Below are 19,606 nucleotides of genomic sequence, written 5' to 3'. Positions count from 1 at the left end.
ATCTGGCTTTGGCGGTGGCGGGACCAGTTTCAACCTCAACAATCGATACACCACGGCCAACTCTACTACCTTTGGCAAAGCTCACCCCCAAACCCAACAATTTTAACAAAATCAATATCCACACTTACCTTCATCGGCTATCCGCACATGTCACCACTCCCTCCGTCCGAATTCGGCGCAGCGGGCCATTACGCTGAGCTTCGGAGGCTCACCTTGATCGGCAGCAGCTTCATGGTCGACGATATCGCTACCGGAATCTTCCCGCACTCCCCGAAGCTCCAATCCCTCATTGTCTCAGCCCATGAGCACTGCAACTTCCCGGTATGTAACGCCTTCCACCTCCTTCGGCACCTCACCGCAGGCAAACAGCGACTAAAGTTCTTGGCTCTATACGGTACGGCGGCTAGGGGCTTCTCCCCCATTATGATGGCGTTGAGATGTCTTCCCAACTATGGTGATGGCTTCGACTATCTCGAGCGTCTAGTCGTGGAGCGGTCGTGGGAAACGCCGCCATCGGTGCGCGCTATGGTGCAGCGACATATCATCTGCTGAACGACGTGAGTTGTCTTGCTCGCCCGAAAGCTCAGCGGAAGCTGATGGTCGTAGGAATCTACTACGAGCCTCCCCTCATTGCGGCACATCACCTGGGTATACCGCGCCCAGGTCCCTGCCCCTCGCCCCCATCCCCTCGATCTCCCCCGCCCTCGCAAACGCCCTCTTCCGGCCATGTACGACTCTGCTCGGACGTACGACCTCTTTGACCGGTACCCAAAGCTCGAAGAGGCGCGATGGCTCGCCCAGTACCCGGCGGACCCCTTCGCAGACACATCCCCGGCCGACTGGGCGGTGGAGAACGTCCGATGCTGCGTCCGGCGACCGGCTCCGGGCCAGCTGCTGAAGCCGCGCAACCCCGTCTGAGCGAGCTCTTCGGCCGGAGTGACACTACGCGGTACGGGCGAAGGTAGGTGAAGTATCGAGTGTTTAAAAAATCATGCAAGAACAGCACGAGCAGGGAGCGCCGGAAGGAGATCAGGACGGATGAACTTAGGCGGACATGATGGGCGCGAATGGGAATATTATACTATGAGGAAAGGAAGAGCCTCTTACACATCACAATCATGCAAACTGTAATATAGCCCTCCTCCAGCAACACGCGACACGAGCCGAAGCGCCGCAGGCAGAGTCTGCGGCGATTCTTCGGCCGCCGAGAGATCTCGCTGCCCCGTGTGTGTCGGAAACCTCTGTTCCCGCGATGAGGAATGAGGAGTTCGGATCGAGAGAGGGTGAGGCCTCGTCGTCCCTCCTCGGAGGGGCCAGCCTTGACGTCTCGGCGCGTGAAAGAGCTTTCTCGCTGATGGGAAGATGGATGGGCTGACTATTAGCTGGGGACCGTCCGTAAGAAGAAGCTAGACGCACAAGTGAGGTTCGCAGCAAGCAGAATGAACAAAGCTGATCAACGGCTGCAATGAGCGAAATACTGGTATCGTCAGCTACGTCTCAATAATAAGTGTGAAGCCTGAGCATGGGGAGTATCGGACATACCACCGGCAACGCCGTGATCAGTGCCATCTTCTCGCCCATCTTGGTGATCCGAGCGCTAACAAACGTATGGTCACTGACTCACCATCGGCTGTAACGGCGCTGAGCCGCTTGAGGGCGATGCATGCCCGGCGTTGAGGAGCTGGAGAGGGAGTATCTGACCTTAGTCAATGATGCCATACTCCGCACAAAAGGAAAGGCCTACGCTTAAGCTGGAGGAACTGACGGCTCCTGAGACTCGCGAATGCGAGATTGATCAACAGGGTGCGGGTATACTCCTCCATCTCAATCTCTGGATGCGCCTGAACCAGATCGACATCGGTCTGACCACCCAGCCATCATTCTTTCGAGACGACCTGCCCGACCACTGCGCTGTCCTTGAATATCGGCTCGACCGAGAGCTCGCCGCGGTCGAGTTCCGGATCGTACGTCTCGACCTTGTGATGCATGGTGTCGATGACGATACCGACGTGGAAGGGCGTGATGGCGTTGTCCGCGACGTTGGCCCAGATGACGATACGGCATTTTTTGGGGACCATTGATCTTGCCCTTGGTCAACGGGGGCGGGTGACACGCTTATACCTCTCGCTATTAATCAAATTTATGCCAGACTGTTGAAATGCGGTATAGATGCATCTGAAGAGTATAGCTATCGTGAAACCTGAAACCGACGGAAGCTAATATTAGGGCTAAGGCTAGCTACTCCAACACAGACAACCACTCTCGCTCTGGGTCTGCTGATCCATGGCTTGCATGCTATTCGATACAACGCTACCCATCTAGATATCACTTTTCACTCGCTACAAGATGCCCGACCGACTACGAACGCCCGCTGCTAATGCTGCTTGCCTAACGCGAGATGTGTCCTAAGCGAGGTATGTCCCAAGACCTCTTGCTCGATTTGTCGGACCCTGTGGACGCAGTCAGCACTATTCCAGGCTACAAGAAGCGGAGGGAGAATGTACCATTCTGGATCGGTAATTGACAGCTGATTGATGATCTGACACGTCAGCTCCACGCTCTCGCGAGATCCAGCTATGGAGAGGAAAGAAGCTCACGGTGTTGTTGGGCGAAGCGGGCTTGGGCGGCATTCGCGCCTGACTCGTCAGCTATCTTCTTCTTGGCAGCTTAGCACTGAGAGCGCAGCTCACATCCGACAACAGCACAACCTGGGGAGAAGCGGCGTAAAGCCGAGACTTTTCGTCAAGGAAGAGTCTCTGCTCGGATCAACTACGACCTCCACGGAACATGGGACTGGCAAGCTCACCTCCTGTCCATTACTCCAGCGATGATACTCCCCCACATCCCCCCCTGCCGGCTTGAACGCGAACTTACGGAGATGACCATAGATCAGACTCCGGATTACGCCCTCGGTATGTACCGTGTCGTTTGGGCTGAGCGAGACAAAATCGAAGTGGACTGTAAGATCAGCTACTTCCTCATGCTACCAAGCCGATTCCAATCCCCTGAGTCCGCAAGCAGCAAGAGAGAACGACCGACTCACACATGCCCTTCCTCTTCATCTGGCCCGTGAGTGTCTTGACGAGATCAGCGGCGTCGGACAATGCTGATTTCCGAAGGCAGTACTTTGTCGCATACGCGTCGGCGAAGGGAGTAATAGCCCGTGATCGGCCGGCCTGGTCGGTTCCGTTGCCCTTGCCTTTAGGGTATTGGCGATCGGACTGTCATTTCGGTGATCCTTTTCGCGCGCTGTATGATCAGCTACTATGCCAGGATACCAGCAGATGTTGACCAGCTCACCATTGAGCCATCCTCTGAGAGCGAGGAATGCGCTGACGTGGTCCCCCTGTGTCGACATGAGGGTTGATTGTTGTTGCAGATCATACTGACCCTCGGCGTCCTCTTGGGAAGAGAAGAAGATTGATTGGCGTAAGACGTCAGCTAAGAACATACACAAGCTTTGCAAGCCACTTGACAGCTTACTCGTGGAGTTGGCAGCAACGAGCACAATCATGGCTCCAGTACAGTTGAGGAGTTGGCCCTTGGCTTTGACGCCGTTGAACTGCACGCTGGCGATGAGCGAGCGAGCGAACTAGCACATTAGCATGAATCGTGTCCCCTTCCGGAAGAAATTAGCTCACCTCGGGCGAGACCGACAAATTGGCCATCTGCCGTCCTATGTCGGTGAGATGGATGTTTCCGGCCGAGTCCTCCGTGACCGCCTGGAGGACTTTCAGAGTCGCGACGGCGTGAGCGTAGCGTGCGGGAGTAGTCTCATCTGTAGTGTCAGCTATGTGCAGCAAAGGGCAGCTTCGGACTTACTGCTGAGCTCCATCTGCCCGGTCGGAAAGTCTCCGTATCGAGCGTTGATGATCCTCGTGACAGCGAGGTTGGTGAGTAGCGTCGAGGTGTACTCCTCTGTCTGTACCTTGGGCAGCAATTCGGGATACGTGGCGAGGAGGAGGTCGTACATCTCCTTGGTGCATGCCAACTCGGCGTAGCCTGGCTGTGTCCGCCCAGCTCGTCCGATCCGCTGCTCGATCTGAACGCGAGAGACGAGCCGTTCGATCAGACGCCGATGGTCGAATTCCGTAGAGTATGACGCGAGATTGTACATGAGAGTGTCCATGACCAGCCCGATGTTGGGGATAGTGATGGTATCCTCAAGAGAGTTGGTTCCGATAATGACACGGCGGGGGGCGTCGGGAGCGCGGACAACGGTGGCGTCGATCTTGCGCTGCTGGCTGACCCGGCTGGTCACGGGGTGGACCTCGACCGGCTCGGGAAGAGGAGCAGCCTTGATAGCCCTGCCGAGGTCGGTGCAGGATTTGAGGCCGTTGGTGAAGATGAGGATGTCGCCGGTGTGGTTCTGGATGAACGCGGACAGCTTCACGATGACCCATGCCGTGATGTCTTCGACGGGTTCGGCCGCGAAGGAGACTTGGACGGGGAAGGTAGGAGCGGGAAGGGTACAATGAGCCGCGTCCGGGATATTGAGGAAGTTACGCGTGGGAGCGAGGTCGGACGTTCCGGAGATGAGACCGATTCGGAGGGTTTCACTGGCTCGCATCGCCTGAAAGGAATCAGCTTCAGCTCCCGATGAGATCTCGGAACGGGTATGAAGGAGCAGGAAAGAGGATAATGTTGGAGCACTCACCCATTTTGCGAAATCGATCAACACCTCCGAGTAGCCGGACTGCTCCTGCACCTCGTCGAAGAGCACGACGGCGTACCTGCCGAGGCGGATGTCGCCCATGACCTCTCTGACGCAGATACCCTCCGTAACGACGACGATTCGGGCGTCCTTGCCGGCGGGACCGCTGTTGTCCCGAGAGCGGAGGACAACGATACCCTTTTGATCATTATCTTCAATCTCAACTACATCATCAGCACGTTCCGCGAGCATGGTGGATGGAGGGTTATACCGCCGAGCTCGGCTCGTAGCCTATCGCAAAGGAGTAGAGCAGCAAACCGTCCAGGGACGACGATCATGATCGCGCGACCGTCCCCAGCGAGCTCCAGGATGCGGAGGAGGACTTGGGTCGACCTGACAGTCAGCTAACACCCTATGATCAGGTCGGGAGCAATTTACTGGGTCGACTTGCCAGAGCCTGGCTTACCGCCAATGGTGAAGTGTCGATACGTCTTGAACTGATCGCGTCGGCCATACTGCTTGACTGCTTGACGAGAGGAGCGGCTTACGTGGTGGATGAAAGGAATCAGATTCTCCTCCTTCCGGATGGGAAGAGTGGCATACCGGAGGTCCAGCAAGGCGAGCTGCTCTGGCGTCTTCGCTTTACCCGAGAGTCTTTGGTCGACCCGCTAAATCATGTCAGCTGGAACCTCACACTCCAGCCGAAAAGGCAAAAAATTGGCTTACTTCGAGGTAGCGGAGAAGCTGAGGTGCGAGCTGGGGGGCAGGGGTGAGGACCATAGTGGGCGAGATGCGTCAATGAGATAGTGAGTGGAGGTGTATCAGAGAGAGAGGCGCGCAGGAGAGGGTTGGACGAGAGAATGAGTGAGAAGTGGTGATGAGAAGAAGCGGCGTATACCACATCGTCAGCTAGTCCGAGCGCGCCGTTCCCCCTTCTTCTCACCCTATCAGGCACAGAAAGCTCAGCTCAGCATTCGGAGATGTCATGTCCGAGTTGCACAAGGTCCGAGCGGGAGGGAAATGGAGCCAGGAACAGGCACGATCGGTCAGCATCGAGAGCTGGGGATCGACCCCGTTTCGTCGTTGTGTGTGTGGATATAATGACGTCCGGAGTCCGAGCCCTCCTTTGGCTGTCCCGAAGGCAAGGCGCAGAGCAGCGCGACGCATGAGTCAGATTTTACCACAACTCCGCACGACGATATGGAGCGGCAGATCTAGAGCGAGGATCCGATATCGACCGAGGCGGAGAGGATAGGCGGGAGTCGAGGATGCAGATGCACGCAGAAGTCGAGGTTGACGCGAGCTGCGGACTCCGGCGGCGCGAGCTCGGCCGCGATCCCTTCTACAGTGTGACCAATTACATATTCGTGCGAGATGGGTATGAGCAGGGATAGAAGGGCGAGCATGAAGCTTGTCCGGCCCGATGACTCGCATATGATGGACGCAGTTGTGAAGAAACAAGGTGGTGAGGCTGTGACCGAGGTGGCAAGGAATGTGGAGCAAAAATCACGCACGGATCAGGCGCTGATCAGGCCACCATTGGTGTGGCGGGCCGGGTGGGCTCTGAACTGTGGCAAGTAGGCAAAGTGACGGCCTTGGCAGATACATAAGATATAGCTACAACTAGATATATCTGGTACAATCCCCCTGACGTCTCTGCCCTTTCATAAATACCCAAAAGCGACCCAAATGTCCCAGCTGTAAACAGGTACAAAAGAGAAAGAGTGGACTGAAGCAGGAAGAAGGACAAAGAAGTAGCGAGGAGGGGGAACGGGGGGCCGATGATGAAGATGGAGTGTGATGCGGAAGTAGTAGATCATTGGGTTGAGGATGGTAAGGAGGATGGTGTGAAGTTGTATGAAGTAGTAGGCCCTTGGTCTTGGTCAAGGTGGAAGGGTGTAAAGGTGTATAAAGGGGTAGTCCTGGTCTTTATCAAAGTGTGGGTTGTAAAGGGGTATAGGGGTATAAGATGCGCGAGTCGGTCTTTCCCGATGGGTAGAGCGGGTGGTGTCAGGGGAGGTGATGAGGGTGAGAACCGCAAGGAAGAGTTATCAAGCTCCCTCGATCCTGGACATGTCAGCTTCTGCAATTTGGCGCGGGCGAGCAATGTGGTGGACATACCATTCTCGGTCCAGATACGTTAGGTTGTTGATGGTCTAAATAGTATCAGCATGAATCCCCTTCCGATCATCGAATCTCCATGAAGAGAGAAAGGACTCACGACCGTATCCGCATTATCGGACTTGCTAGCCTGCAAAGTCAGCTCCGCTCCAAACTCGAATCGCTAGCAATCCTGGACTCACGGTCGAGAAGAGAACGTAGGAGTGGCTGGAGTCGTATAAGATGGACCGCTCAGCTGGCCGTCCTTCCAGATGGACGCCCTTGACCTGCGACGTCAGCTCTACTTGCTCGTCATGCTGGTGGGGGAAACGACATACCAGACGATCATCGATCATACGATGAAACTCCTTGGTCGGGCTATTCGGGACCCGATAAGCGACTCGATGCGGATGCCCCTCGAGCAGGCTCTTGCGCATATCGTTCAGGTACAGAACGGGATCCCGGTTGAAGTAGATGTACGGGGACATGTGGTGTTTACCGAGGCCGCTGCAGACTGATGTGTCAGCTCCAACTTTGACGACGATACGCAAGCTCGACGAGACGACTCACGCATCCCCTTCATCCCAGCTTGGCTCCGGAGTGTCTTGGCAAGATCAACCGCCTCGTACAGCGCCTCCTCGCGCAGACCATGCTCCGTTGCAAACTTGGTGGTCGGCTTGATAGGTTTCTTCGCCTTCGCTTCCGAAGCCGCAGCCGGGTCTGCCGGCTCTTCATTCCGGTCGTTCTTGCCCAAGCCTAGACGATCAGCTTCCAGCGCGATTGTGACGTTGCATATGGGGTGGAAGAAGCTAGACTCACATTGCCAACGCAGCCGAAGAGCGTTGTAGAGGACAAAGTGGTCCCCTTCGCGCATCTTCATCTTACGGCGCGCGGCCACGATATCCTTTCGGATCCGAGGGGGTAGTTTTGACGCGGAAAGCTCCCTGTCGGTGAGGAAGATAGCTTGGGCTGTTGATCAGCTGGCGTTCGCTCGGCCTAAGTGTGAAGTGCTACGACTTACAGGCACAATTTGCTGCGACAAGGAGGATCTTCTCCGCCAAGCATCCCCTGTCGCTGGCTGCTACAAGCGAGCGAGCGTACTGTACTTGATCAGTTCTGCTACCTGATGTGAGCCAGAGGGACCTACTTCGGGGCTGCACGACAATCGCGCCATCTGCTTGCCGGTCTTGGTGATGGTCATGGACGAGAGGCCGCTGGAGGGGGTGAGGGCGCCGAGATGCTTGAGCGTAGTGACAGCTCGAAGCTTGAGAGCAGGAGTGGGTTGATCTAGCAGAAATCAGCTGTCTTGCCCGTACTGTAGATGGTGTGATCTCACGTGGAAGCTCGAACTCCCGCCCATGATCCTCCGCCTCCAGAGCCAGCTGGTACAGCAGGTTCGCCGTGTACTCTTCCCGGGTCACCTTGGGCGGGTGCGACCGGACCGTATTCGCGACGAAGTCCGCCTCGGTCCGCCTCGGTCGCAGCACGAAGAGCGATGCCGGGCTGGGTCCGGCCGATCCTACCCGCGGTGGAGTTGGCCTCGTCGAGTGAGGCGGCGACGGTGATGCGGGATCGAAGACTTTGATCTTGCGCTGGAATATGCCGATCACGAGCGTAAAGCCGGCCGGGGTAATGGTGTTGGCGAATACGTTGGTGGTGATGACGATACGCCGCCGCTTGTGCCCGCCTCGCTTGCGGATCGCCTTCTCCTTCTCCTGCCTGGAGACAGCCGCGGCAATGACGATGATGTCCGTGTTTTCGAGACCGTACAGCATGGCGGAGAGGACGCGCTTCTTTGATGCTCTCGCACTTGGTCAAGCCGGTGCTGAAAACCATGATTTCGCCAGAGGTCTCGACGAGGTAAACGGTGAGCTGGTCAATGATCATGTCTCGAGGTCGAGTACCGCGGCGGCCGAGCTGGCGTATCGGATCGGACCTCGCGCGGAAAGGGGAGGGAGGCGAGGACGTAGTGCGCGTCGGGCGGGAGGGAGAGGAAGTGGTGATAGGGGCTGAGCTCGGTCGGACCGGAGATCAAGCCAAAGCGGGTCGAGTTGCCGCTCGACATGAGCTAGAGCGTCAGCTATAGGTTTCGGGCGAGTTTGGGCAAGCAGCTGATCGCTTACCTGCTTTGCATGGCCAATCAGAACATCCATCAACCCCGTCTCCTCATGGCAATCATCGAAGAGGACGAGGCCAAATTGGCTGAGATCGGGATCGTGGAGGAACTCCCGAAAGACCATCCCCTCGGTCATGGTCCCGATGCGAGTCCCCTCCTCGATGTGCTCGCTCTTCTCGCTGATGCGAAGAGCAACCACCTCTGGCGGCTCCTTCTTCTCCCGTCCATCCGGCTCCGACTTGGTAGCTTTGACCGCTTTCTTGCTCGGCACTGACTTGGTCAGCTTCTATGTGTATAGTGCGGTCTGCCCAGTGTCCTGGAAATACGCACCGCCAATATCGAAGCTGATGTACTGCCACATCATCCTCGCGCCGACTTTGGTCAGACAGACCAAAAGGACCGCCGTACCGGGCATGGCGTACGCGCAAATTTCTGCAAACCTGGGGATCAGCATAAACCCAACGGATATAAGCTCATAGCGACAAACTTACATGGTAGACTTGCCAGATCCAGGTGCGCCGCCGATACTAAAGTGCGCGTGCTCCTTGATCTGTTTGGCGTCAACTCATGGACCCGCGTCGGTAGAGTGGTAATGAGTCACTCACAAAGCGCAACATAGACTCCACTGTATCGTCCGCCCACGCAGGCCTGGACCCTGATCGCCATCTCACATACTCCTGATGTTGTGTAGAAGTCTCCTTTTCAGGATGGGCGAAATCATGAAGCTGCGAAGTCAGCAGTGTCATCATGTTCAGTCAAATAGGGGAGAACTTACCTGAAGGTGTTTGAGCTCAGGAAGTGACAGGGTTGAGGGCATGATGCAGTAAGTAGGAGGAGTAATAAGTGAGTAGGTGGAGAGCTGAGATACGCGTGAAAAGGAGTCAAGGGGAAGACCACGTGAGATGGGGTAATATCGACTGCGCTTCAAAGCTTCATCGACCGATCCAAATCTGCGTGAGGGCGTCAGGAACAGTATCAAGGGGCAGGAAGGTTTGCTGAGTTTGAGGGTGATGACTGATGAGCGCTTAGCTGTGTTCGTGTGTGCTCGAGGACGCTCTTCATCCCTAGGGTCCCTTTGAGTTTGAACCTTGATACCTCCACCGTACACCGTGTCACCGTTCGGCTGGCAGGTCTGCCATCTGCAACCGCACTTGTGCTTGACTTGAATCATTTGAGGAGTAGTGCCGGCCGAGCTGTGTGAGCGACATCAAATGCGAGTTCAAAGAAAGCAAGTTCGGAGCCAAGACTGAGGTGGTGATGCCGAGCGAGGAAATTAGGAATGAGGTGCACAGCCAAAATTTGAAGCACGGATCAGCTCTGCTGCCTCGGTATGTCCACCAGCCGGGCTTGGCCCGCCAGCCATGTAAGAGTGAAATAAAAGCTGCAGTGAACCGCTCAATATCCCATACAAAACGATTACAACTAAGAGCCCAGGCTATTACACGCGCAAGATCTCCCTCCCTACCGGAACCTGGACCTCACGCCCGACCCTCGCCGCCTCAGCCTCCTCGTCTTATCTCCGCCTCATCTCCTTCGATACCGACCGCCTACGCCGCCCAATCCTCCTCGTCTAAAGTGGTAGTCCTGGTCTTGCGCAATGTATGGGGTAAAGTGGTAAAGTGGTTAAAGGGGTAGTCCTGGTCTTGTTCATGGTGAGGGGTAAAGGGGTATAAAGAGGTAGGCGTTGGTCTTTGGGCAGGGTATCTGGTAAAGTAAAGGGCTATAGGGGTATAGGAGAAGCACGCTGGTAATGCGGAAACTCGAGGGCAAGGAGGGTATATGGGGTATAGATGGGTAGGCGCCGGTGCGGGGGTGGCCGTTGATTCCGTCGAGAGGGAGGACTGGTCGGGGTGGTGATACGAGTCAAGGGCGAGATAGAGGCTGATCCGGACGATCAAGCTTCCTCCAGCCTAAATATGTCAGCTCAAAGTACATCCCGTCAGGTCAAGTATCGAACATACCATTCCGGATCGAGATACGTCAAGCGGGAGATGATCTGTCATCATCAGCCTCTATGCCTCCAGATGACCATGGCAGCCAGATTCAGCTTGGAAGCTTACGGTCCAATCCGCGGAGTACTCTGCTCTCTTGGCCTGGTTATCAGCTTTGCCGTCACATACAAGCAGATCTTGAACCGACTCACATCCGAGAAGAGTACATAGCGAGGGTCAACGCCATGCAGTACCGACTGCTCCTTGTCGTCCATCACGACCCTGGGCACCTGCTTGATCAGCTCAAGCCGACAACCGTCAATCACCAGCTGAATTCAGACATACCTTCTCGCCATCAATGATCCGGTAGTAGTCCACACACTGCTCGTCCTCTTCCTAGATAGCGACCTTGTGCGGGTGGCCGTCAAGAAGAGACAGGCGCAGAGCATCGGTGTAGTCGTCGAGATCCTTCTGGCCCGAATAGCTCGACTCAATACCTTGGACTGAGCGCGTCAGCTCGACTCGGATTGAGTGAGATATCACTTCCCGAGAACTCACACATCTCAGGCGCTCGCATATGCGTTCGGAGTGTACTCGCCAGATCGACGGCTTCGTATAGCGCCGGTTCGCGGATACCGTGCTCACTGGCGAAGATCGCCCACGGCTTGAGCTTGGTGAGATTGGGCGGCGCCGCGCCATCCTCCGCTGGTCGAGCTTCTGCGTCGGCTGCTTCCTCTTCGGCGTCATCTTTCGAATTGCGGGCAGCCTTGACTAGAGGGTCAGCACTATCTCTTTCCGCTCCAGCAATGACTTGGACTTACGTTCGAGCCAAATCCGGAACACGTTGAAGAGGGTCAGGTGATCCCCTTCTTCGAGATGCAGCTCCGCCCGCTCCTCGAGGACCGCTTGAACTTGAGCCGCTCCAGTGAGGTGCTTGGGGCGCGGGCGTTGCTCAATCTCCTCGCGCGAAAAGAAGATCGATTGAGCTAAGTGTCAGCCAATATTCCGCGTGATGGAGTAGCTAGACGTACAAGTGGTATTGGCAGCGACGATGACAATCATCTCTGGCAAAAACCCGCGCCCAGCGGCAGCGATGACTGAGCGGGCGTACTGGAAAGGTCAGCTCATCGATATCGACTAGATCGGCGACTGATGCACTGAGCATACCTCAGGAGAAGCGCCGATCCTTGCCATCTTCTGCCCCATGGACGTGATCCTCACGCTGCCGATGGAGTTGGCATCGTCGGCGGTGATGGCATCGAGGCGCTTGAGAGTGATGATAGCGCGGCGTTGAAGAGCTGGAGAGGAAGTATCTGAACGTATCAGCTTGATGCCATACTCCGCACAAAAGGAAAGACCTACGCTGAGGCTCGAGGAACTGACGGCCCCTCAGAGTCGCGAACGCCAGATGTCTCAACAGGGTGCGGGTAAACTCCTCCGTCTCGATCTCAGGCCGATGCGCCTGAACGAGATCCGCCTCGTACGCCGCCTCAGACATCGGTCTGACCACCCAGCCATCTTTCTCTCGAGAAGACCTGCCCGACCTGTGCTCCGCGCTCTGCTTGGGTATCGGCTCGACCGAGAGCTCACGCCGATCGAGTTCTGGATCGTACGTCCCGACCTTGTGTAGCATGGTGTCGATGACGATCCCGACGTGGAATGGCGTGATGGCGTTTTCCGCGACGTTGGCTGAGATGACGATACGGAGCCTGGAGGGACCCTTGATCTTGCTCTTGGTCGACAGCGCCGTTTCCTTGTCGCCCCAGGGAGAAGCCGAGCTGATACTGCTTATCTCGATCGCCTGGAGCTGGTCACGCGTCAAGACCTGGCGAATCTTGTCCCGGATCGCCTCGCCCTCCCGCATACCGCTGACAAAGACGAGGATATTGCCCGAGTTGAAGCAGCGGAGGTATTCCTTGACCTCGGCGGCGACCCAAGCATCGAGAATTTGGCCGCGGGTGGGGACGTACCGGATCCGCCGGGGGTAGGGGATGGAGGGAAAGTGAAAATGGGCTTGGGCGGGGAGGGGGAAGTAATGGCGGAATGGGGAGAAGTTGTGGTGGGTGCCGCTGACGAAGCCCAGACGGACCTGGTTGCCCTCTTGGCGAAGCTGGGCATCAGCTCAGTTACGATCTCCAGAAGCCCAGTCGAGAGAGAACTCACAGCCTTCGCGTCCGCGATAAGATTCTCCGACCAGGCCGATCGCTTGTGACAGTCGTCGTGGATGATCGCTCCGATACGCGACATGTTGGGGTTCTTGAAGACCTCGCGACCCTTCGCGCCCTCGGTATATATAATCACCCTGGTAAATTGGGAGACGGGGTCCACCTCATCCCGAATTTGGAGGGAAACGACCTCGTCGTAGAAATCTCGTTTCTTGTTGTTGGATCGGTTGGTTCGGCTGAGATCCTGCGACTTGTCCTTGGGTGGTTGCTCGACTGATTATCAGCGCCATGGATATCGGAGTTGGGGCGACTAATCGACTTACCACCCATGAGCTCTCTGAAGAACTTGTGGACCAGCTCCGCATCCACCCGACTGTGCATGACGAGGATGATGATCTTGCTGGGCATTTCGTGAGCAAGAAGCTGGACGAGCCTGTCAAGTCAGCGGGTGAGGGCATTAATGGACACCTGATGGAGACAAGTAGACGTACTGCAGTGTCTTGCCAGATCCAGCATCGCCACTGATCGTGAAGTCTTGGTATAGACTCAACTTCTTCGTCAGCCTCAGCCTCATCCCCGCCCAGTCCGCAGTAGAATTCTCTCACGAAATGGAGCAGGTTCATCATATTCAGCGGATGACAGATGGATAGCCTCTCCTCGATAAGGGTAGGCAATGCGAGGTGCTTCTCTGAGATAGGCTTGCCATTGTCAGCAGGATTGCCACCCGCGCGCTGAGATAGTCAGCAGGTGGCTCTCAGGTTGAAACGAGGCAGAGTGAGATGGGCATACCTGCATAGCAGTGAGCTGGATGACGGAGGGAAAGGGACACATTTTGAGCTTCTGGGGAGGTGAAGCCTCAGAACAGGGAGTGACTTGAGGGGTATGAGGTCGCGCTTGATTGCCAAGATGGAGACGTCAGAGGGGGATGGCTGGCTGTCAAGGCGATTAGGGCGAGAATTAGGTCAACGTCAGGCACGGTATCGAGGGGAAAGTTTGACTTGAAATGAGGGTCACAAGCGGAGATATGATTGCTCGTGTGCTCGAGGAGGTGCTCCACTCCGGCCTTTGGCCCTGATGTTCCGAGCTGACAGATCTGCCATCTCCAAGCGCGTTCAAGCGCTGCACCGCACCGCATTGCTTGCCCCATCCGTACCGTCGTACCGGCTGAGTCGCTCAGTGGGAGCCACATCCGAGCCCAACTTCGGGGTGAAAGCTAGTTAAGAGCGAAGACTGAGGTGCCTCAGCGGAGCGAGCAACAAGCGAGGAATGAGACGCAAGGTTGAAACCTGACTCACGGAGCAGCGCACCAGCTCCAGCTACTGTATTCAGCGCTGAGCAGTGCAAAATTGAATACGAAATGCATGGGGTGCGAACATACTTATGTTGGCGTTGAATTCTGATCTCGTTCGAGAGCGTTTTCGTCTATTCAGTTTACTCAGGTGGAGAAAATCGCAGCAGGTACTGAGGTTGTCGTCTGTGGATCTTGACATGGTACAAGATGATAGATGAGCGATGAGCTTCGGTATCAGACGCTGCGGAAGTCACAAACAGTCACAATCGTGATCCTCGAGCCCGAGTCAGCGGATAATTTCGCTGGAGGCACGCCGCTGAAATTGGTGGCCAGTACCGGTTGATTCAGGCTACACTGGTGGAACCTCCCTTCAGATTAGAGACGTCTGGTCCAGCCTATTACGGAAGGAGGCTGATGTCGTGCTCTATCTTTATGCACTGTAAGTCTCGGTGCATGAAGACTTCATCGATCATCGATCATCGATCATCTGCCTTGAGTGCATGAGTAAGCACTGAGTAAGCTAGTCGCGGAGGCCGCCGAGAGCAGGAGACCGTACAAAAACATAACCCTGCGCCTTGACGAGGCCGACAACGTTGGCCTCGACCGCTAGTTGACTCGGCGCACGAAGGAGGGGATAGAGACCGCGTAAGTGGAGTCGATCCCCCAGGGTCAGTCGAGGAATGTCCTCGCGTATTCCAGGTATGTGTAGCCGGAATGTGTCTTTTGCGAGTGGGTCGAGGGTGACTTGAGTCGAGTATACCTTGGCCCCGTCGGCCTCTATGGTCTGAGCGAGGAGGTGAAGGGAGAGGAGGTGGGTAAAGTGTTGGGCGTAATAGCGAAAGTCTTTTGCGGCTCGATCGCTGTCTAGGGGACGGCAGGGGGAGTCGAAGGGAGGGGATGTTAAGAGGGAAGGGCAGACGGACTCGAGGTTTGGCGTTGATGGCGGGATGATGGGGGCGTAGTTTACAGAGGGGAAGGGTGGGGAAAGTGGGAGGCGGTATGTGGAGAGTGGGGCTGGCAGGTCTCGGAGCCATCCTGGCGTGAAGGAGGAAGCCTATCAGCGGAGGTTTGGGTGGACTTACGAAGCGGTCCAGAGCGGTATAGCCATGCTCGTCTTCCCTTGCGGGGGCAGGCTGGGATTGAAAGCTGGATCCAGAGCTTGGGGTGGGTAGCGGTGTGGCCGCTGGACGCTTGGGCTCGATCTTTGCGGGTGTTGGTGCGGGGACGAAGGGAGATAGGACGTGTGGATGGTGCGCTGAGAAGATTGGAACGACTCGGTCCCAACGATGGTCCATCAAGCCCTGCATAGCGTGAAGGGTGAGTGGTGAAAACAAGTTGTTGTTGCATTCCTCGTCGGCTTCGGCTCGGCCGTTCGGCAGAAGAAGGGCGGCGGTTTGCTCGTTCACTGTGAGATGACCATGCATATCATGAGCTACAGAAACCTGGCTATCAGCCGAGTAGGAAACGCAGTGTCAGTAGGAGCTTTATAGGACCGCGGAGGAGGAACGTGACAAGGATGATCGATGATGACGTAGAGGGCCGCGCTTGCCCGCCGGCCGCCCCTGGCCGCGGTCGCTCATTCCGCAAACACTCGACTACTTCCATCTATACATCCACCTCATTCATACACTAACCCCAATGTCTCCTCTGCCAGAGATCCTCTTTGACGTCGCTCGCAATCCCTTCCTCGCGGGTGAGTCGCTTGCGGCATCACTTTTCTTTGTACGGAGATTGAGGAGGAAAGCGCGACTAGATACGGCCAGGCAAGTGGGCGGATGTCATCTATCGCTACGCGCAGCCTCTCGGTAGCTGCCAGCCAGAGCGCGTCTGCCTCGAACGTCATGAGCACTGCGAGTGTTGCTGATACCGCAGTTGGATTGCCCATTGGCCTCGGCGCGATCAGCGGTATTATCACCGGCCAGAATGCAAGGAGCAGCTGGTTCACAGTGAGTTTTTTTGACGAGCGTCCTGACGTTTAGACCATGCAGGCCCCCCCCGGGAACCCCCCTCGTCAGGCCTTCGGTCCGGTGTGGACCATCTTGTACGGATTGATGGGCTACGCCTCCCACATGACGGTCAAGGCCATGGACAGCGCGGCTACTCCCGGCGGGACGTGAGTGCCTGTCAAACGAAGCTAATTCAGTCACCAAGCCGACACTGCGCTGCAGCTCTACTATGCGCAGCTTGCGCTCAACCTCTTGTGGACCCCGCTGTTCTTTGGAGGTAAGTCTTGACCGGGCCCGCTGACGTCAGCGAAACAGAAGGAGCTCGCCTTGGGAAATATTGTTGCCCTGACGTCGACCGTCGTGGCGATGACTGTCAAGATGCACAGTCTCAACACGGACTTTAGCACTACCTGGTTCCTTGCGCCGTACTGCGCGTGGTTGGGTTATGGTGAGTACACCCCAGATGTTGCTGACTTTAGCGACTTATTTGAATGGAGGCTATGTCTTTTTGAACAAGTAGGCAACAAACAAGCAAACGGCGCTGATGACAGCGACAAGCTCAAGCGCGCCTAGCCGATGACTTTCCAGCCCCGCATCCCAAGCCCGGCAATGATGGCGCCTATCGTTAGCGATGTATATGGTGACTTACCGAGGAGAAGCGATCCGGTCCCGAACCAAAAGGTGGCTGTCAGCCCGTAATTCTCGCGCAGTAGAGTAGTGAGGGCGAGACCGAGCGCGGCACCGAAACGACCGAATGTCAAAAAGATCGCTAATTAGCCTCGTCTAACATTACTTACCGTTTGCAACGGCTTGATCTCCTCGAGTGGTGAAATTGGCGATGAGGATGGAGCCGATGGCTGCCATGCCGTCCGTGGCGTAGCCATTGACGAGGGGCAACCCGGATTCCGGAATGCCGCGTTGCGTCTTGAGAGTTGCAGTTCTTGTGCATAGTAAAATGCCCCGTTGCTGGCGAGGTTCTGATTAGTGCGAGAAAGACTCACATCGACTCCCAACCACACAAAAACGGCCAAGAGGTAGACGGCGGCGAGCTGGCCTTTATTCCCCGCAAATATACGGCAAGGGATGAGCGTGGCGCGTTTGCCAACAGATGATCGCCAAAGGTACGGCGGAGATTAGGGCAATGACTGGTGGACTTTGTCTCAACGTACCTGCTGGTGTCCATCCCGCAACGCTAAGAGATAGAGCATCGATCTGTGTGGCTGTCACCAAGGCAGCGCTTCAGCCGATGTCACGGTGGCGGCCGTCCTCGTAGCCGAGTGAGGACTATCACGAGTGCGGTGAATACTCGCCACGGGTACCTAGGCTACAGTATGACTTGACATCGCCGATACCCATATCGCTTAGAGGCCTGGGGTCGCTTGCGGTGATGTCGCCACTTGGGCCGTCAGACGCTAGAGTCTTGGATGCTTCGCCAGGTCAGAGTTTGACGGAGGAGGCGTCGAGGCACAAGGCTATGATGCTTCACCAACGCACAAGAGAGAGACAGTTCTTGAGAGGCACGAGGGCCAGGCTTGATAGCTTCACCCACGACACAGGAGAGACAGTCTTAAGAACTCTCTTACTGTGTTGCGTGGCGCATAGAGCACTGTGCTGGTGGCCGCTGCGGTAGCAGCGTAGGGCGAGCGGAGCGAGCAAGGGCCGATTCAAAGGATTCGAGCGATAGCGAGCAGGACTAGGTTGAAGGAATCGAGCGATAGCGAGCATCAACCCGGTCAGAGGGCTTGAGCGATAGCGAGCTTGTGTATTGCTGGAGGACTCGAGCGATAGCGAGCTTGTGTATTGGTGGAGGACTCGAGAGCATGTCGCCACGCGTCCTATCAAAGCTCGGCGACCCGTTCATCGGTCCCCGCGTCACCGAGCAGACTGGGTCAACGTCCGCCTAGACATCCGGGGAAGAACAGCTACAACGCGTCTTGCATATCGACCATGTCATCGACCCGTCTACCATTTCCCGGTCGTACACCCTCGTCCCTCACCAGTCATCGCATCGTCGAACGAATACGAGGTACCCCGTACGCACTCGCCGAGTTGTTTGTCCACCTCTTGTGACCACCACCGCGACCCAGTCGGCCCTGGCCTTTTCGCCATCGGCAGCGGGTAGCTCCTGTAAATCGCCGACCAGCGACTGTATCGTCCTTCCCCGGCCTATGCGACGTTAGTGCAGTGCCATCGAGCTGTGATCCTCACCCCCGCTGTAGCGGGATGGGTCAGTGCGACTCATTCGCTCCTGCTTCAGCGGCGATTCGGGACATGGTCTCCACGACGTCTCAGCGGCGATTCGGGACATGGTCTCCACGACGTCTCAGCGCCGAGGAAGAATGTCCAGACACAGCCGACAAGTATCAAGGGTGTAGGATCTATCTGCCCGTGTGCCAGCCGAGGTGAGCCAAGTGGTCAGAAGATGCGCATATCAGTAGGATCAGTTTGCTCAGGGTAAATGTGCAGTGACCTTGCAAAGTCATGCCCCGGAAAATACCCACCCCCTTTTGGGCGGCGAGCTTGCCCAGGAGAATACCCACCCCTCCAGGAGAGAAAACAGTCTGCCCAGGAAAATACCCACCCCCTCCAGGCGAGATAAAAGTCTGCCCAGAGGAATACCCACCCCTCCAGGCGAGATACCAGTCTGCCCAGAGGAATACCCACCCCTCCAGGAGAGATAACAGTCTGCCCAGGAAAATACCCACCCCCTGGATGCGCATGAGCCTGCCCAGAGAGAAACCCACGCGCCTTTTTGGTGCAGCGTCTGCCCAGAGAAATACCCAACCCCCTCAAAAGACGCATCAGTCCGCCCAGGGAGTTACCCACCCCCCAGATTTGAGTACGAAGTCTGCCCAGAGAAATACCCACCCCCTGTCAGAAGGTATGAGAGTCTGCCCAGAGGAATACCCACCCCCTCAGAAGATGCGTCACTCTGCCCAGAGAAATATTCACCCCCTCCAGAAGATGCAAGAGTCTGCCCAGAGAAAAACCCACCCCTCAGCTCAGCTCAGCTTCACCCTCGTCCTTCTCAGAGACTCTCTCTTATATGTGCGTGGGTGAAGCATATGAGCACTGTGCTTGCTGACCCTCGTTCCTCTCAAGAACTCTCTTATACGTACGTGTGGTGGAGCATCTCAGCACTGTGCTTGCTGACCCTCGTCCCTCTCAAGAACTCTCTCCTATGTGCCGTGGGCGACGCATCTCAGCACTGTGCCACCCTCGTCCCTCTCAAGAACTGTCTTGGCATGTCGTGTGGTGGAGCATCTCAGCACTGTGCTTGGTGACTCAAGTTTGGCTGAAAAGACGAGTGAGTAGCGTCAGTCTCTATGGCGTTGGAAGGCAAGGCCATAAAAGGTAGCCGCGATAGATGATGAAAAGAGATGACCGTCAAAGCTCCCGTCAC

At 56.3% G+C, this 19,606-nt stretch overlaps 7 protein-coding genes across 7 annotated transcripts; 2 read left to right on the top strand and 5 right to left on the bottom strand.

The window, feature by feature from the left end:
• Positions 1–788: 788 nt before the first annotated feature.
• Positions 789–2,081, top strand: MKK02DRAFT_27885 (uncharacterized protein; the record flags this gene model as incomplete). The annotated part of the gene is made up of 5 exons (XM_053087423.1): positions 789–961; positions 1,137–1,224; positions 1,383–1,418; positions 1,450–1,611; positions 1,707–2,081. 5 exons carry the CDS (start codon positions 789–791, stop codon positions 2,079–2,081), a joined length of 834 nt encoding a protein of 277 aa, XP_052944504.1.
• A 293-nt stretch (positions 2,082–2,374) lies between these two features.
• On the bottom strand, positions 2,375–5,434 carry MKK02DRAFT_27884 (P-loop containing nucleoside triphosphate hydrolase protein; the record flags this gene model as incomplete). Its single annotated transcript, XM_053087422.1, has 13 exons — positions 2,375–2,539; positions 2,598–2,636; positions 2,691–2,756; positions 2,807–2,958; positions 3,044–3,199; positions 3,301–3,441; positions 3,484–3,592; positions 3,642–3,778; positions 3,823–4,573; positions 4,658–4,878; positions 4,926–5,047; positions 5,093–5,322; positions 5,381–5,434. 13 exons carry the CDS (start codon positions 5,432–5,434, stop codon positions 2,375–2,377), a joined length of 2,343 nt encoding a protein of 780 aa, XP_052944503.1.
• Positions 5,435–6,705: 1,271 nt separating this feature from the next.
• On the bottom strand, positions 6,706–10,041 carry MKK02DRAFT_27883 (uncharacterized protein; the record flags this gene model as incomplete). Its single annotated transcript, XM_053087421.1, has 16 exons — positions 6,706–6,721; positions 6,776–6,810; positions 6,876–6,905; positions 6,958–7,041; positions 7,093–7,268; positions 7,325–7,510; positions 7,574–7,723; positions 7,776–7,854; positions 7,902–8,041; positions 8,091–8,544; positions 8,691–8,822; positions 8,878–9,140; positions 9,201–9,310; positions 9,362–9,420; positions 9,476–9,595; positions 9,646–10,041. The coding sequence occupies 16 exons, from the start codon at positions 10,039–10,041 to the stop codon at positions 6,706–6,708; spliced, it is 2,430 nt and encodes an 809-aa protein (XP_052944502.1).
• Positions 10,042–10,764: 723 nt separating this feature from the next.
• MKK02DRAFT_37602 (P-loop containing nucleoside triphosphate hydrolase protein) lies at positions 10,765–13,797 on the bottom strand (the record flags this gene model as incomplete). Its single annotated transcript, XM_053089712.1, has 16 exons — positions 10,765–10,780; positions 10,832–10,866; positions 10,931–10,963; positions 11,014–11,091; positions 11,147–11,182; positions 11,210–11,304; positions 11,360–11,572; positions 11,623–11,787; positions 11,833–11,911; positions 11,969–12,114; positions 12,164–12,911; positions 12,965–13,239; positions 13,290–13,399; positions 13,458–13,516; positions 13,572–13,697; positions 13,756–13,797. 16 exons carry the CDS (start codon positions 13,795–13,797, stop codon positions 10,765–10,767), a joined length of 2,256 nt encoding a protein of 751 aa, XP_052944501.1.
• A 980-nt stretch (positions 13,798–14,777) lies between these two features.
• On the bottom strand, positions 14,778–15,681 carry MKK02DRAFT_27881 (uncharacterized protein; the record flags this gene model as incomplete). Its single annotated transcript, XM_053087420.1, has 2 exons — positions 14,778–15,311; positions 15,340–15,681. The coding sequence occupies 2 exons, from the start codon at positions 15,679–15,681 to the stop codon at positions 14,778–14,780; spliced, it is 876 nt and encodes a 291-aa protein (XP_052944500.1).
• A 214-nt stretch (positions 15,682–15,895) lies between these two features.
• On the top strand, positions 15,896–16,776 carry MKK02DRAFT_37601 (TspO/MBR-related protein; the record flags this gene model as incomplete). The annotated part of the gene is made up of 7 exons (XM_053089711.1): positions 15,896–15,950; positions 16,130–16,203; positions 16,237–16,370; positions 16,401–16,480; positions 16,511–16,651; positions 16,683–16,719; positions 16,755–16,776. The coding sequence occupies 7 exons, from the start codon at positions 15,896–15,898 to the stop codon at positions 16,774–16,776; spliced, it is 543 nt and encodes a 180-aa protein (XP_052944499.1).
• A 1,420-nt stretch (positions 16,777–18,196) lies between these two features.
• MKK02DRAFT_27879 (uncharacterized protein) lies at positions 18,197–18,923 on the bottom strand (the record flags this gene model as incomplete). The annotated part of the gene is made up of 2 exons (XM_053087419.1): positions 18,197–18,349; positions 18,705–18,923. 2 exons carry the CDS (start codon positions 18,921–18,923, stop codon positions 18,197–18,199), a joined length of 372 nt encoding a protein of 123 aa, XP_052944498.1.
• Between the last annotated feature and the right edge of the window lie 683 nt (positions 18,924–19,606).

The sequence above is a fragment of the Dioszegia hungarica genome (assembly GCF_025882075.1).
Source record: "Dioszegia hungarica strain PDD-24b-2 chromosome Unknown MKK02contig_11, whole genome shotgun sequence".
NCBI classification, from domain to species: Eukaryota; Fungi; Basidiomycota; class Tremellomycetes; order Tremellales; family Bulleribasidiaceae; genus Dioszegia; species Dioszegia hungarica.
Note: the sequence above shows the minus strand (reverse complement) of the source record. Positions and strands in the feature narration are given on the sequence as shown.